This window comes from Urocitellus parryii, chromosome 4 (genome assembly GCF_045843805.1).
Source record: "Urocitellus parryii isolate mUroPar1 chromosome 4, mUroPar1.hap1, whole genome shotgun sequence".
In the NCBI taxonomy this organism is placed as follows: domain Eukaryota; kingdom Metazoa; phylum Chordata; class Mammalia; order Rodentia; family Sciuridae; genus Urocitellus; species Urocitellus parryii.
The window spans coordinates 190,238,476-190,256,288 of NC_135534.1; the positions used below are offsets into that span (position 1 = coordinate 190,238,476).

At 35.3% G+C, this 17,813-nt stretch overlaps 1 protein-coding gene across 4 annotated transcripts in view; it reads right to left on the reverse strand.

The window, feature by feature from the left end:
- The window catches only part of Ptbp3 (polypyrimidine tract binding protein 3), a 92,672-nt gene that overhangs the window by 16,832 nt on the left and 58,027 nt on the right, over positions 1-17,813 (reverse strand). For all 4 annotated transcript variants that reach the window (XM_026391135.2, XM_026391133.2, XM_026391132.2 and 1 more), the window contains 3 exons: positions 15,930-16,094; positions 4,041-4,151; positions 2,125-2,299 (listed from right to left, as the gene is read on the reverse strand). In XM_026391135.2, coding sequence (XP_026246920.1) covers positions 2,125-2,299; positions 4,041-4,151; positions 15,930-16,094 — 451 coding nt within the window. The remainder of the gene's footprint in view (positions 1-2,124; positions 2,300-4,040; positions 4,152-15,929; positions 16,095-17,813) is intronic.

The following is a 17,813-nucleotide window of genomic DNA, read 5'->3' on the forward strand; positions in this document are numbered from 1 at the left end:
AATAAGTCTTCAAAATAAAGCCTGCAGGCCCATCTCCATAATCCCATTGACTGGGGAGACTGAGGCAGAAAGTTCCAAAGTTTAAGGACAGCCTGGGCAACTTAGTGAGATCCTGGCTCAAAAAATAAAATTTTAAAAAGGGCTGGAGATATAGTTCAGTAAACAGTGTTTGCTTAGCACGTGTGAAACCCTGGGTTCAATAACCACAAACAGAAAAAAAAAAAGGAAAAGCATGCATTTCTTTGTAATTCACACTGGATTTGATTACATCATATGTTTCTGCAAAAAATAAAGGCAGAAATGACATGTGCCACAGAAGCTTTAAAAGGCATTTAAAGTTTACACCAGCTCTCTTATTCTTTACGCTCTGCCACAAGAACATCAAAACACCTTCCGAAGGGCCCTATATCACAAGAGGGAGGAGTGCTGTGAAAGCTGATTCACAGCTGCTGCTGAGGCACGTTAGAAAAATGTTAATTGCCATAAAGTGCTGATGAGGGCCAGTTTTCAAGCACAGCCAAGTGGCTAATACAGATGGCTACAGGGAGTAAAGCAGAATGCTAGCCATTAAGTATTAGAGAAATAAGAAAAAAATTTGAGATAACTATCACAGAACACTTAATACACATCAATTAAAAAAAAAAAAACTGGCAAGCAAATATCAACCAGTGAGGAAGGCATAAAGTAGGGAGAATGTGGTGTTGCAGAAGCTAAGAAAGGAGGGAATAGTGAACTGTGTCAAAAATTAGTGATAGGCAAAGAAGAGAAACTTTTACACAATATGTAAAGCATATTTTTCTCTGATGAATTACTCAAGATGGAAATATTATTTTGCAACGACTAAAGATTTATTAATAACAATGAAAAAGAATGTGAATAGTGATACTTTATATTCAGAAAGCAAAACTCTTAACCATATTTTCCAAATGTCCTACTCCCACAATACAGAACATTAATTACACCATGAGTATATATTTAATTATTAGAATAAACATGGTCCTGCATTTGATAGCTTCTCACCTACAAAAGAAGATGGATTAAATACTACTTAAGGTCTCAATTAGTGATACTGCTTGTATTTTTATTAATGAAAAATCCAATACCACATAAACTTAAAGATATAAGTTCTTTTTAAAAACAAAACACAATACCTTTATTTATTTGTATGGGGTGCTGAGGATAGAACCCAGTGCCTCACACATGCTAGGCAAGGGCTTTACCTCTGAGCCCAACTCCAGCCCAAAATGTTAGTTCTAATGTTTAAAAAAACAAGATAAATTCTCGTCTTTGAATACAGGAAAAACATATGATTAGTTAAGGCCACTGATTTAAAGTATCACTATTTAAAAAGGAAAAATAATTTTCAAGAGTACTTATGGCAAAATTGTGCTGAGTATAAATCAATTTAATTTTTAAGAATCAATTAGAAGCAAATAGTTGTATAACTTATGAGTAATATCAATGTTAGAAAATAAATATTGTAATTCAATTTGAGATATCTACTTGTTTTGACAAATAATAGAACTTTCTAATATTAAAGAGTTAATGAGGGGCTTAGGCTGTGGCTCAGTGGTAGAGCACTTGCCTAGCATGTGTGAGGCCCTGGGTTTGATTCTCAGTACCACGTATAAATAAATTAATAAAATAAAGGTCCATACATCTAAAAAAAAATAAAATAAAAAAGAGTTAATGAGGGACTGGGGTTGTGGCCAGCAGTATAGTACTTGCCTAGAACATGCAAGGCCCTGGGTTCATTCCTCAGTACCACATAAAAGTAAATAAATAAGGGGCTGGGGATATGGCTCAAGTAGTAGCATGCTCGCCTGGCATGCGTGAGGCACTGGGTTCGATCCTCAGCACAGCATAAAAATAAAAATAAAGATATTCTGTCCACCTAAAGCTTAAATAAGTAAATAAATAGATACAGGTGTTGTGTCCAACTACAAATAAAATTAAATATTTTTTAAAAAATAGATTTAATGAATGGTTACATTTGTTCCAAGATTCTTGCTTTCCTTTAGAAATTCTGAAAACAAAAAACAAAGAAGGCTAACTTAACAGATTAATAAATGAAACTTATAACTTCAGAAAACTTGCTTTGTGGCCCAAAAAGGAACTACTCACCAAAAGCAGCAGCCATAGGGGGTTCAAGAGATGGCTGGCCATCACCAGTGGGAAGATCTAAGCGAGTGAAGTCTCTGCTTTTGTCATTATTATATTTCACATTAAGGCTGGTGAGCTTGGAGAAGTCAATACGCAGAGTGCAGCATGCATTATATATATTCTGGCCATCCAGAGCCTAAAGCACGTGAGAAAGGGACTGATGTTTTTGCAAGACAATACCACTGATGAATCAAATAACCTCTACTGTGACAATGAGTGGTAATCAGGTATAAAGCAGAGAGCAATGAAAAAAATGCCAAAGAACTAGGTTTACTTTCATCCCTGTCACTATGAATCTAAGGGAGAAAAAAAGATGCTGAGCCTCAATATATATTTGTATAAAGAAAATAACATCTGAGGCTGGGGATGTGGCTCAAGCGGTAGCGCTCTCGCCTGGCATGCGTGCGGCCTGGGTTCGATCCTCAGCACCACATACAAACAAAGATGTTGTGTCCGCCGAAAACTAAAAAATAAATATTAAAAAAAAATTCTCTTTCTCACTCTCTCTTAAAAAAAAGAAAAGAAAAGAAAATAACATCCATCTTACCTATGGTAGGAGCAAACAAAAGAGAAGAACATAGAAATACTAAGCTGATATGTAAATCAATGGAAGTGTAACTGATGTGATTCAGCAATCTGTATACGGGGTAAAAATGGGAGTTCATAACCCACTTGAATCAAACTGTAAAATATGATATATCAAGAACTATGTAATGTTTTGAACGACCAACAATAAAAAAAGAAATACTACGGCAATTCTGCCTACAACAAACTCTAAACATGATAAACATAAATGAGTGTTTAAGATATTCCTATTTCACATTTCACCTTAATTATTTTACTATAATTTATATAGATTAAGATGAAACAAAGCCTTTGTAATTTGTATTTATCAGAAATATAATATACAAAATATTATCTACCACTTATTCTTTTGTGAATTTATCCTGTAATACTTTAACAATGAGCTGAGGAAAATTTGGAGTCAATTGTGATCAAAAATCAGTAATCCCTCCCTTTGCAAGAATAAAATCTTACCAACAGAATAACTGTCACTGCTTGTGATTTTTGTGATTTCTATAACTTGAATTTATAAAAACAGATACCAGAAACCAAAAGCACATACAAATGAAACAAATACATTAAAAACTCTGATTTACAATAAAAGTCATTAACAAAAGTCATTGTGCTATTAAAATGGTACACAAAATAATATATGCAATAAGGCTATCTTCCTAATTAGGGCTAGACAGTGCATGATATACAAAAGAACTATAAGCCTTAGTCTCTAGTCTCTAATTTGAGCAGAAATTAGAAATGATTCAGGAACAGAAGACAGAATAGCATTGGGGATAGATCTCAACAGATGTATGTAATATAAGCAAATTAATGTGAAATTTGTTATACTATCAAGTATCTGTGTACTTTAAAAAAACATGAATTGACAACAGCATAATTCTTGAGATAATGTTTTCACCAAATTAGAGCTCAACAGAAATGAATGCTGAAAAATTTTTAAAAGTAGTGAAATCAATATTTAGCTGATTTAATAGAACTAAATGAAGTACAAAGGGCAAAAACCTATTCTCTTAGATTACATCAGGAGTACTGTGCTTAAACTCTAAACATAACAAACAGCAAAGAGTTTCAAGAGTCCTGAGGGGCAGGAACCATTTCTATGAGGAAAATAATAATTTTTAACTAGGGGAGGGAACACATGCGATTATACGATTAAAAATGGTTAAAATGGTAGATATTACTTTATATATTTTATCACTATTTAAAAAATCACACACAGTAAACTAGAAGAGAGAACACATGATGGTTTCCTTTAGAAAGTGATTAATTATTGAAAAATGAAAAATAATCATAATTACCATTTTGGCATAATGTGCATTCACTGGGTCAGCATACTGAAGCAAGGCTTGAAATTGATTATTCTTTGTAAAGGTGATAATCTTCAAGACTGTTCCAAATTTAGAAAATATCTGGAAACAAGTTCATATTAGTTAAATCTAAGGAAAATATTAAACTAATCTACCTTTATAAATACAATCTGGCTCATGAATCCCCTTTTTAAATGAAAATAATTTTCTCTTTTATTAAAACTGTTGGTATGCACCCCCCGCCCCGAAAAAAGCCAAACCTAAAATGTTAATGTTTCAATACCCATTCATATCTTGGAAGAGTACCTTGTACACAAGAAAACTCAAAACATGTAATCTACTTCATAACATGTATAAATGATAAATAGTAAAACAGAAGGTGACAACAGAAATTGATAGTATAATGATGTTACAAAAGCATATTTCACCCTGGGAATCAGCATATACTTCTGGAGAATTTGTTGTTGTTTTTTTTAAACTTGTAATCTTAAAAACAAAATTTATTTTTATTGGCATATTATAAATAATAGTGGGATTCATTATTCCATATTCATTCACACACATAATTTGACCAATCTCATTTACCAGTATCATCCCTTTTCCTCCTCTCTTCCCTACTCTTGATCCATTTATTTAACTCTACTGATCCCCCTTGTATTGTTATTATTTTAATACATCATAAATATATAAGTGAAATTCATTGTAGTATATTCATACATAGACACATGCATAATTTGGTAGATTTCATTGTCCATGCCTTCTGCTCCTCCCTTCTTCTTGATCCCCTTCCTCTTACTCTGTTGTTCTCCTTTTTATTTTGAGGAGATCCCTTTTTTTTTTAATTCCCCCTTTTCGTTTTCTCTATATTCCATGGGAGAGCAAATATTTAACTTTTTGAGACTAGACTAGTTCACTTAGCTTCTTCAGTTCCATTCATTTACCAGAAAACGACATAATTTCATTCTTCTTATGGCTGAGTAAAACTCCATTGTGTATATATACACCACATTTTCTTTATCCAATCTGTTGAAGATTGGTTTCTTAACATGGCTATTGTGAACTGCACTGCTATAAACACTGGTATGCAAGTATCATTACAGTATGCAGATTTTAGTTCTTTTGGATAAATACTGTTATGGTTTAGGTATCTTCCAAAAGCTCGTTGTGGGACAATGGAAGACATTTTAGTGGTAAAGTGATTTGGCTTTGAGAGTTTTTTGAGAGAGAGAATTTTTAAAATATTTTTTAGTTTTCAGTGGACACAACATCTTTATTTTATTTTTATGTGGTGCTGAGGATCGAACCCAGCGCCCCGTGCATGCCAGGCAAGCACGCTGCAGCTTGAGCCACATCCACAGCCCTTTGAGAGTTTTAACCAAATCAGCAAACTGATCCCCTAAAAGAGATTAACTGGTAGTAACTGTAGACAGGTAGGTGTGGCTAAAGAAGGTGGGTCATAGGGGTTATATATTTTGGGGTTGATGAGCAGAGTTCTTTCTGCATTCTGATGTGATTTTCCTCTGTAACACCCTTCTGCCATGATGAGAATTCTGCTTCACTTCGAGCTCTGCAGAATGGAGCCAGCTGTCTATGGACAGAGACCTCTGAAATTGTGAGCCCCAAATAAGATTTTCCTCCCCTAAAATTGTTCTTGTCAGGTCTTTTGGTCACAGTGGTGAAAAAGCTGATTAAAATAAATACCAAGGAGGGGACAGCTGGGTTCCGTGGAAGTTCCATTCCTAGTCTTTTGAGGAATCTCAAATCTTTCCAAAGCAGTTGTATTAATTTGTAATTCTACGAACAATGTACCCTTTCCTCCTCATCCTTGTTCTGGAAGGTTTTGTAGCCAGAAAACTTAGAGGTTATTCTATATCAAATATTCACAGGGTACTATTCTAAGCACTGGGAAGATAGCAGTGAAGACTATAAAAAATAAACAAATATTATGATGTCTAGTCATACAAAAATGTTACAAATAAAAATAGAAAAGGGGAAGGGTGAGACTGAACCATCGTGCAAGTTGGGATAGTGCAAAAGTGGTCAGAGAAGATCTTGCTTAAGTGTCTTCTGAGAAATGGAATAAATAAGTCTTCCTGACAGATTCCTAGTTATCAAGTTCTTACAAAACTTGTTCTACCACAGTAGCACTGAGTCATGGCTATTGTTACTACTGTCTCATTCCAAAAGCTTATCTAGGTAGCATAAAACAATAAAACATTTTGTTTTCCTTTGTTAATCCATTTTAAAACTAGACCTTAATGAATAAGAAATTTGTCTTTCTACCAGTGAGAATAAAAAGGTTAACCATTTCCTATGCTAATAAGATTTTGCCATTACTAAGCATTATGCATAAGTGTGCTGAATAAGCAATTAGTCCTGCTTTAACAAATAAATAAAAAATAAACTGGACTACCTCAAAATTTGGGGCATCAAAGGACACAATCAACAGAGTGAAAAAGCAACCCAAAGAATGGGATATAACATTTTGCAAACCCTATTTCTGACAACACTCAAGATATAGAAAGAATTCCTACAACAAAAAAGAAATCCAATTTAAAAATGGGCATAGGATTTAAATAGACATTTCTCAAATGACCAATAAGCAAGGAAAAGATGGTGACGATCACTAACTACTAAGGAAATGCAAATTAAAATTACATGAGATAGCTGGGCACAAAGGCACACACCTGTAATTTCAGCTACTCAGGAGGTAGAGCAAGAAGGATTGCAAGTTCAAGGCCAGCCTCAGCAACTCATAAAAACTGTCTCAAAATAAAGTTAAAAAGGAAGGGAATGGAGGGCTAAGGATGTAGCTCAATGGTATAGAACCCAGTTTCAATCTCCAGTACTACAAACACACATGCACATACCATATCACTCACACCCTGTAGGACAATGTGTGTGTATCCATAAAATAATGAAGTGTTAAGGGAGGATGTGGAGAAAATGAAATCTTGTAAGCTGTAGGAGGGAATGTCAAATGTTGCAGCCACTATGGAAACAATATGGCAGTTCCTAAAAAAATTAAAAATGACTATGTGAATCAGCAATTATACTTCTAGGTATATACCCAAAGAATTGAAAGCAGGGACTGAAAGAGATACTGGTACAACCAAGCTCAGAGTAGCATCATTCAAAATAGTCAAAAGAAAAAAAATCAAGTGTCCATTAACAGATGAATGGATGAACAAAAGGTGATACACACAGAGGAATATTATTAATTCTTAAAAAGGAAAGAAATTCGGATAGATGCTACAATATCTTCAAGACATTATGCTAAGTGAAATATGTAGTCAAAACGACAAGTACTGCATGATTCCACTTATATGAGAAACACAGAATAGTCAAATTCATATAGAAAGTGAAATATTGCTTGCCAGGAGCTGGAAAGAGTAAAAAATGGTGAGTTATTGTTTAATGGGTACAGGAGTTTCAGTATGAAAAGATGAAAAAACATTGGGGAAACATAGTGTTCGGCGATGGCTACAAAAAAAATGTTGTGTTAGCTTTTCATTACCATGACCAAAATACTCAACATGAATAAGTTAAAGAATAGTTATTACCAAATTAAAGGAGATTTATTTTGACCCACAGTTACAGAGGTTTCAGTCCATGAACATCTGGCTCATTACTTTGGGCCTTAGATGAGGTCAAACATCATAGCAGAAGGGCATGGCAGAGGAAAGCTGCTCAGCTCACAGCAGCTAAAGAGAGAGGGAAGGAGGGACAGAGCTGAAGTGACATTCTTACAGGGCAGCAACTTAGTGAGATCCCTGTCTCAAAATAAAGTTAAAACAAACAAACAAAAAAGGCCCCCAGTGATTTGCTTCCTCCAATTAGGTCTCATCTCCTACAGTTTCCATCACCTCCAAATAGTTCATTCAAATGAGTAATTCATCAGATCATCAATCCACTGATGAGTCTAGAGACCTCATGATCCAATCATTTCTTTAAAAGCTTGACCTTTTAACACTGCTAAATTGTGGAACAAGCCTTCAACACAGGAGGGTTTTGTTTGTACTAAGGATTGAATCTGGGGGTGCTGAACCACTGAGCCACGTCCCCAGCACTTTAGGGTCTCTCTCAGTTACTGAGGCTGGCTTTGAACTCACGATCCTCCGGCCTCAGCCTCCTGAGTTGCTGGGATTACAGTTGTGCACCACCAGTCCTGGCAACACAGGAGTTTTTGCCAAACACTTCATATTCAAACAATATCGAAATGTGAATACACTTAATTCCACTGAACTGTTTACTCAAAAATGGTAGTTTTAGTTTAACATGGGAAACTTTATGTAATATATATGTAATCACTTTTAGGAAGCTCTCTATATAATAAAGTGTGTGTGTGTCTATATATATATATCTACATATATATAGATATAGATATATATAGATATAGATATATATATATAAATATATATATATAAATACATGTATCAACAGCGTTTTCCCCCCAATAAAAGAGCAACATTACAACTTGTTTTTTAAAATGAAAAAGGGAGAATAATATAACAAATGTTGAATCTCCCTCCTTTATATTGCAGCCAAGGTAGTGTCCTAAATTACAAACCAGATTATATATACCCCTGCTGAAAATCATTTACTATGGGGCTGGGGTTGTAGCTCAGCACTAGAGCGCTCGCCTCCAATTCATGAGGCCCTGGGTTCGGTCCTCAGCACCACATAAAAAAATAAATAAATAAAAATAAAGATAAAAAAAACACTTTACTATGTACTCATAAGCATTTGCCTTGGTATACCTCTTCAACCTGACATTTCTTATATCACAGAATTTACATAAACAGTATCAATTGGCTATACTTCTCCAAGTATAGCAAGTGATTTCAGACTTCTATGCCAATACTTATGGATTTTCCCATTTCCAGAACTGAGTATAAAACCTAGTAAATCTTCATTTAAAAACAGTTCAGAAAGCAATGGAACCAGAAAATTGTTTCCCTCAAATCCCAACAAAGTTAATTCTCTTTTCTAAGTATCATCCCCTTCTTGCCCTCATATAGTTATTTACCTTGTTGTTGTACTTATATTAAGTAAAATTCTTGGCATAAAAGAGTACAAAGGTAGGGGCCAGGGCTGTGGCTCAGTGGTACAGCACTCGCCTAGCATGCGTGAGGCCCTGGGTTTGATCCTCAGTAACACATAAAAATAAATAAATTAAATGTATTAAAACAAACAAAAAATACAGAATTCGGACTGGGGTTGTGGCTCAGTGGTAGAGTGCTTGCCTTGTACGTGTGAGGCACTGGGTTCGATCCTCAGCACCATATAAAAATAAACAAATAAAATAAAGTTATTGTGTACAACTACAACTAAAATATATATGTGTGTTTGTGTGTGTGTATATATATATATATAAATAAACAGTACAGAGTAAAGTGTATCTTTTTTTAATTTGTGTAAAGTGCTTATTAATTAATAAAGAGTACTTGTCTAGCATGCATTCAATATTATGCCTATTTAAAAAATACTCTTTGAGAACTCCTAGCTGGAGAATAATGATGGTATGCATATTTTAAATGATAAATATTCTTGATGAGAAAGTAATAAGAACATATAATTTGCTCTAAAACTTGGGATACTTACATACTAAATTATGCTACAAAGCCTAGTTAATTTCCACTTAACTTTCAGATCTTATTAATATTTAGATTCTTTCACCAGATTTAATAATCACCTGATACTTATCTTTACTGACAGCTTATATTTGGTTGTGATATTATTATTATTATTATTATTATTATTATTATTATTATTATTATTATTTTGTAGAGCCAGGGATTGAACCCAAGGCCTCACATATTCTAAGCAAGTGCTCTACTACTGGGCTATATCTCCAGGCCCTTGATTGTGTGATTTTTATATGAATGTGCTAAGAAAACAGAACTGAACTAGCTAGCATGGTTAATGCTATAGTGCCCCCTGGACTGTATTCACCAAGCAAGGAGGAACTAAGATCCATCTGAAAATTTTTGAATAAAATAAGGAGTACCAACATCAGGAATCCAGAAATGCCTGAAGTGCAATTTTCAACACCTTTTCATAATTATCAAAATAGTAAAGAGGCTTGGGTGGTGGCTCCGTGGCAGTGCACTTGCCTAATATGGGTGAAGCATTTGGATCAATTCTCAGCACCACATATAAATAAATAAAGTAAAGGTCCATTGACAATTAAAAAAAATTTTTTTTAAATAGTAAATTTGGGGGGCTGGGGTTGTGGCTCAGTGGTAGAGCACTTGCCTATCATGTGTGAAGCACTGGGTTCGATTCTCAGTACCACATATAAACAAATAAATGAATAAAGGTCCATCAATAACTAATAAAGTTTTTTAAAAAAAATAGTAAAATTTTGAAAAGATATAGTCTAAAACATAAAAATTCATAAAAGTTTTATATATATACAAATTTGTGTTTTCGTAATTATAAGGTCTTTGACTCTATTCCCTAAAATGTTTATTTTGCTGTCATAGATAAAAAAGATTCTATTCTAGAGGTCTCCTGTCTTTTCAGACTATAAAATGGGACTAAGAAGATATCAAAGGTCAAATTCTCATAAAATTATTCTTCGGGGGATTTTTTTTTTTTTTGAGATGGGAGTTTTTGCTATATTACCCAGGCTGGCCCCAAATTCCTGGGCTCAAGTCATCTACCTGCCTCCCCACCACCTCCTGCGAACTGCTGGCATACCCCTGTACCCAGTTCCAGAGTTGTTGTTATTATTATTGTTACTATTGTGGTGCTAGGAATTGAACCAGGGCCTCATGTATGCTAGGTAAGTGCTCTACCACCGAGCTATATAGCCAGCCCTCAGGGTAATTTTTATAAAGGCAGAATTTGCCAGAAATTGAAAATGTTCACTAGTATTCACTTGTGAAAAGAATATTCATATCAGAACTTTTATTGTTTGTTTGTTTGTTTATATTTTTCAATACTAGGACTGAACCCAGAGCCTGAAGCACTGAGCTACATCTCCAGCCCTTTCTTTATTTTTATTTTTAATTTTGAGACAGGGTCTTACTAAGTTGCCCATGCTGGTCTTGAATTTGAAATTCTTCTGTCTTGGCTTCCTAAAAGGCTGGAATTATAGATGTGTACTACCACATACAACACAAGAATATTTTACTTTAATATTAAACTCATGAGTCATAATCTAAACATAATAGTGTTTGTAATCAACAAAACAGGAAAAATTAAGAAATATTATTTTACATTAATGTTCATTCTTTTATTTAGTACCATGATAACTTGTTTTCTCAAGCTATATATCTTTATTATAATTAAAAAGATGAGTCCTGGGCTAGGGATGTGGCTCAAGCGCTAGCATGCTCGCCTGGCATGCGGGGGGCGCTGGGTTTGATCTTCAGCACCACATAAAAATAAAAAGATGATGTGTCCACCGAAAACTAAAAAATAAATATCAAAAAATTTTTAAAAAAAGATTAGTCCTTTCTCTTAAAAAGCTCTATCTGAAATTCATAAATTATTTCCTTATATGTAGTGCCTGAAAGTGATAGATTATATGAGAATACTGTTGTGAGCTACTTTTTTAGTACATCAAGAAAATTTTTAGTATGCAGGGTTGAGAGGTTACAAAAGGGATCAGCTGATAAATTTTCTCTCTATCTACAAATGCTGTCCAGGTAATGCTGTCCAGTCCAGTGGCTTTATACCTATACATATACTGATGATTATCAAACTCCAGACTGGAATTCTTCCACTGAATCCAGATTTATCTCCAAACTGTCTCAATATTTCTCATGTGTCAATCTAATAGATACCTCAAACTTAATATGTCTAAAACCAATTTTGATTCCTGCTCTACTTCCAATTCCTGCACCAATTTTTTTCCTTCCTTAATCTATCACGGTTTAGGGTAGCTCCATTTTATCAGAGGTTCAGATCCAAATCTGGGAGGCATTCTTGATTACTCCCTTTCTCTTTATAACCCACATCTAATTAATCCATCAGAATATCCTTCAAATTACACCCAGTTCTAGTGCCACACCCTCACTCAGGTCACCATCATCTAACATGGACAATGACAAGAACTGTATGACAGATTACGGTTAACACAACAATGAGTGATTCTGTTAAAACATTAAATGATAACCTCTCATTGCTCTATTTAAAATCTCCCAATCATTTCCCATTTTATTCAATGTAAAATGGTATAAAAACTTTGCGCTGCTTGGCTTCCAACCCCTCTTCCCTGATTCTATTGCTATAGCTTTCCTAGTCTCTCTACACTAGCAGCCTGATACTAAACATATCAAGCACACTTCCATCTTAGGGACTTGCTATTCTTTCTGACTGGTTCACTACTCCTCCACATATATATAACTTAAATCCTCACATTCTTCAAGGTTCTGTTCAAAGGCTCTGCTTAAATGTCATACAAGAAAAACCTTCCCTAACTTCCCTCATCTAATACAGCACTTCTCCCATCTCAGTTTCTCAGTCCCCTTACCATGAGCTAAAAGAAGAGCCCTAGCTTCTACAGACATTATACAGTAGTTTAACTAAAGACAACTTTTCAGCAAATAAAATACTAAAACAATTAGCTTAGTTATAATAGATAAAACCAACTCCTTACTTTTTCACACCATTATTTACAAAATTACTATTACCCATAAGAGCAAGGAACAGTATCTTACATTGCAATTCTTTAGTATCTGATAACTAATGTTTCTAGAGGAATTAATATGTACTAGGCACTGTTCTACCTGCTTTAAGCATATTAACTCATGTAATCCTCACAATGAAGGTATAAAAACTACCAATTTCATCTTCATTATAAAAATAATAAAACAAGCCTGGCACAGTGGCGCACACCTGTAATCCCAGAGTCTCAGGAGGCTGAGAAAGGAGAATTTTTAGTTCAAAGCCAGCCTTGGCAACCTAGTGAGCAACTTAAGAGATCCTGTCTCAAAATAAAATATAAAAAGAACTAGGAATGTGGTTCAGTGGTTAAGCATCCCTGGATTCAATCCCTGAAACCAAACAAAAAGAAAACAGAAGTTAGGAAAATTGCTTACCCAAGGTTGCAGAGGTAGGTAGCTAGTGGTATAGACAGGATTCCAAACAACTCCAGATCCTGTATCCTTAATTATTATGTTATACTATCTCTTGGATGACTAAACATAGAATAGAGTGCTGGGGGAGAGGGCTTAGTTACCGTAATTAGAAAAAGACTCTTCAAGGGGGTAACATCTGGGATAAAGACTGAATGATGTACTCATAGCCAAGTGACCATGGGTAAAAGAGTCTCCCAGGCTTAAGAAATAGGCAACTAAGAAAGGACTAAGCTGGGAGGGGAGACAAAAAGAGAGGGGGTAAAAAGGTCACAGTGTTCAATAAGCAGAGTGATGCATAGAGAGATTAAAGAGATTTTTTAAAGGTGTTTGCACATGGAGGCCTTAATAAATGCTTTAGTAAGGGGTTGGTTTAATTCAAGTGGCCCCTTGAAAAAGAGTTAAATGAAGGACTGTTGCAATTAAAAGACTGAGAGTCATGATCCAACAGTTTCTATTGAGAACTTTCAGGATTAGTTCTCTTCACCCGAAGGACCCATGATTTGAGGGTCTTGATTTGGGGTTTTACTGCTTTCAGGGATATGATAAGTGAAATGATAGGACATGAGCACGTAATACTGATTAGGCTCACAGATGGATGTTGGCACTGTTCGAGTCACAGATATAAAAATGTCTGTTAAAAATAGTGTAGGTCAGCAAGCCTGCAGAATCTTAGTAGCAAATACAAACACATACAGCTGATGGATTGCACAATGTTACTTTGTGGGATAGAAATTAAAAAAAGAAAATTCACCAAAAACGTGAAATCAATCACTTAAGGAATTATTAAATCCCTCTAGGGAGCAATGATGGCTATTGTCCTCTCTAGGACATGTTTCACAAATGCATTTATTCTGAAAATGATACTCAGAAAACTACCAAAAGGAACATAGCAAGCCTATTCCCAGTACAGTTCCACACTGTGTATTTAATATTTACATGCACAGCATGGAACTGTACTGGGAAAAATGACTGAGCATTATCACCAATTGGTATAATGACCATGGAAGAGTATACACAACTCCACCTTTCCTTATTTGCAAAATATAAGAACAGAATATATATGCATTTCAATTCTTAAAACACATATGCACAATACCCTCTACAACCCTTCATTTGATGTATAAATCCAAAGATATAAAAAAGGTTAAATAAAAATAAGCTTAAAGTTTGTTTTAGTATCTCTGTATTTTAATATATAGGTTGATAAGTATAATGAAATGTAATCAATAGTTAGCTAAAGGGGATAAAAACTCAAATTCTGAAGCTAGATGTCAAATATCTGTGTACAAAGATTTATCAAATAACTTACATTTTGAGGATATGTATATATGGAATATTAAAGATATAACAAACATTTAAAAACAAACACTGAACTCTATATATAAATAAAACACTGGACTCGAGTTTTAACTGGATTTTTTTTGGGGGGGGGTACCAGGGATTGAATTCAGGGGCGCTGTATCACTGAGCCACATCCTAAGCCCTATTTTGTATTTTATTTAAAGACAGTGTCTCGCTGAATTGCTTAATGCCTCGCTTTTGCTGAAGCTGGCTTTGAACTTAAGATCCTCCTGCCTCAGCCTCTGGAGCTGCTGGGATTACAGGCAAGAGCCACCGCACCTGGCTTAACTGGATTTTTAATTACCCAAGTATCTGACTTTCAGTTTTATTCATTATAAAATTATGAACATAGGTGACCTTCCTGTTCTTAAATTCTAAATATTATTAGTCATGATTTGGTGGAAGGCCTTTTATCAAGACAATCTGGATATATAAAGGTTACATTTGGTATCAGTCAGCATTTAACATGATGAGTATGATACATCCATATAACATGTGAAGATCTATTACTTAGCCTCCCTTCAGAATTTTTTAAGTGAGTATTCAAATGTACAAAGAGTTCAATAGAAGTTAGTTGTATTCTATAGTGACATTATTTTCTAAAAAACAACCACTACTTGGGCTTTCTAGAGGATTCTATGCTTTGTTCATTTCCACATGTACCTATTTACAAAACTGAATTTCTTGCCTACCATTTGTATTTTAGTGTTGGGATTTATTTGTTTGTTTGTTTATGTGCTGGGGACTGAACCAAGGGTTTCATGCATCATGTTAAGCATATGCTGTATCACTGAGCTCTGTCCCAGTCCCTCTTATCTACCTTTTTTCGTTGGGGGGTGGGGGGGTACTGGGGATTGAACTCATGGGCACTCAACCACTGAGCCACATCCCCAGCCCTATTTTGTATTTTATTTAGAGACAGGGTCTCACTGAGTTGTTAAGCATCTTGCTTTTGCTCAGGCTGGCTTTGAACTCACGATCTTCCTGTACAGCCTCTAGAGTTACTGGGATTGCAGGTGTGCACCACTGCATCCAGCCCCTTTCCCACCTTTTAAAAATCAAGTATTCAAGTTAGAAACAGGAGACTATGAAAAATTGTCTCTAGTTAAAATAACCTCTTTTTCTTTTCTTCTTTTTTGGTACTGGGAATTGAATCCAGAGACAATCATTGAGCTACATTCCCCAGGACCTTTTTATTTTGAGATAGGATCTCCCTAAGTTACTGAGATTGGCTTTGAACTTGGTATCCTCCTGCCTCAGCCTCCCAAGTGTACTACTGTGGTACTCAGCTTGATCAAAATTCTTTTATGAAATAGGATGCTTTTTCTCATTACTGAAACAAAAATATCAACCCAAAATAACAATCTGAAGAACACAGATTTAATGAATATCAAAAGTTTCAGACAACACATTTGAGTATGTTTTCTATAAGAATACTCCTTCTTACCTGATGAAGAACTTCCAGAGTAACGGGATAAAAGAGGTTTTCAATTATTATTCGGAGCACAGGGCTCTGTCCAGGTAGGACTGTGCCTTCATTGGAAGGAGCTCCAGGAAGGGCCAGGTTTCCTGACTGGACAGCACTGACAGCCTGCAATGCAGCTTGGGCTCTCTAGAGAACAATCCAAAATCAGGCTTTTTATTATATAAAAGCATTTAAATGAATCTTAAAAGCCAGCTGATACAAAAACAATATGAAGTAAGATAGTTAAATCACCCCCCACTTTATCTAGATGCATATAGCCTAAGTTCTCAATCAGTCAAAAATCCAACAAAGACCTATCTTATCACATTGATACAGTACTTAATAAAGTTGCTTAAGTTTACTTGATACAATTTGTATTTCCTAATTTTTAAAAGACAATGAGGAAGAAAAGAGCAAAGATCATGTAATAATCACTCAAGTCCCTCTTCTTCACTCTATTCCTTTCTATTCTCAAATAATTCAAGCATCTGGGTGGCATAAAATAAGTGTAAACAAGGAGAAAAGGGGGTGTGGTGGCCCAAAGTGGGGAAAAGAGGCCATTCATATAGGTAGGCATCCTGACATGAATCATCAGAGCCTAAGCAAGGTGAGGAAAGCATCCATATGGCAGAGCGGCCTGGTAAGGGGAATCTTAGCCCAAAGGTAAGGTAAGGAAGGATCTGTGTGGGGAATGGTTCAGTGTTGACGATCAGAACCTGAGAAACATGAGAAGAGTAAAGAAGGCATACAGAGGAAGGGGTACCTGGCCAAGACCATCAGGCCCAAGGAGAGTTCAGAGGGATCCATATGGTATTGATAGTCAAGATATGAAGACAGCCTAAGCAGGTAAAGAGGAGGTCCATGGGAAGTGGGTGAGCTGGTATGAAAAGTCAAGAGGCTAAAAAAGTCATTCAATAGAAGGACAGCCCGGCAAGTTGCTAAAAATCATTCTCCATTAAAAAGAAACAAGGGAATCTAAAAATAGCTAATTCCAGAGCTGGGGCAGGAAAACCACAAGATAAATGTGAAATGTTTTTGTTTTTATGGTGTTTTTCTTGTTTTTGCCAGAATATAAAAAATATAGAAAGAATGGTAGAGATTTGTCCAAAGGATATAGAGACCAACATGAAGGGGTTCCTACTGGTCAAATGTGAGACATTTTGTGGATTAAAATAGTAATAATTATACAAAAAAATAATCCATGAAACAAAACAGGAACTCCGAAGTTCATGGTAAAAATTGAGTAATGAACAGTGTGTTTACAATGTCTTAAAATACCTGCCCATGGGGGTTGAGGTTATGGCTCAGTGGTAGAGCACTTGCCTGGCATGTGTGAGGCACTGGGTTCAAAACTCAGCACCACATAAAAATAAATAAATAAAAAGGTATTATATCCATCTACAACAACAAAAAATATTAAAAATAAAAAAACCTGCCCATAAAGTCCTATTCCCCCCCCCCTTTGTTTTCAGTGCTGAGGATGGAATTGAGGACCTTGTACATGTTAGGCAGGTGCTCTACTACTGAGCTACACCTCCAACCCTATTCCTCCCTCTTTTTAAGTACACTTGGTCTTCTGTGTCTGTGGGTTCTGTGTCCAACTATGAATTGAAAAATACTCAGAAAAAACCTGCATCTGTATTGAACATAAATAGGCTTTCCTTGTCATTATTCCTTGAACAGTACAATGTTACAACTATTTACATAGCACTTATATTGCAAAAGATATAGCAATCTCTAGGTGATTTCAAGAATATGGAAGTATGTGTGGAAGTAAATAACTTGAACATCCTTGAATTCCGGTATTGGGAGGGGTCCTGGAAACAACTCCCCTGAGTACTAAAGGGCAACTACAATAACTTGACG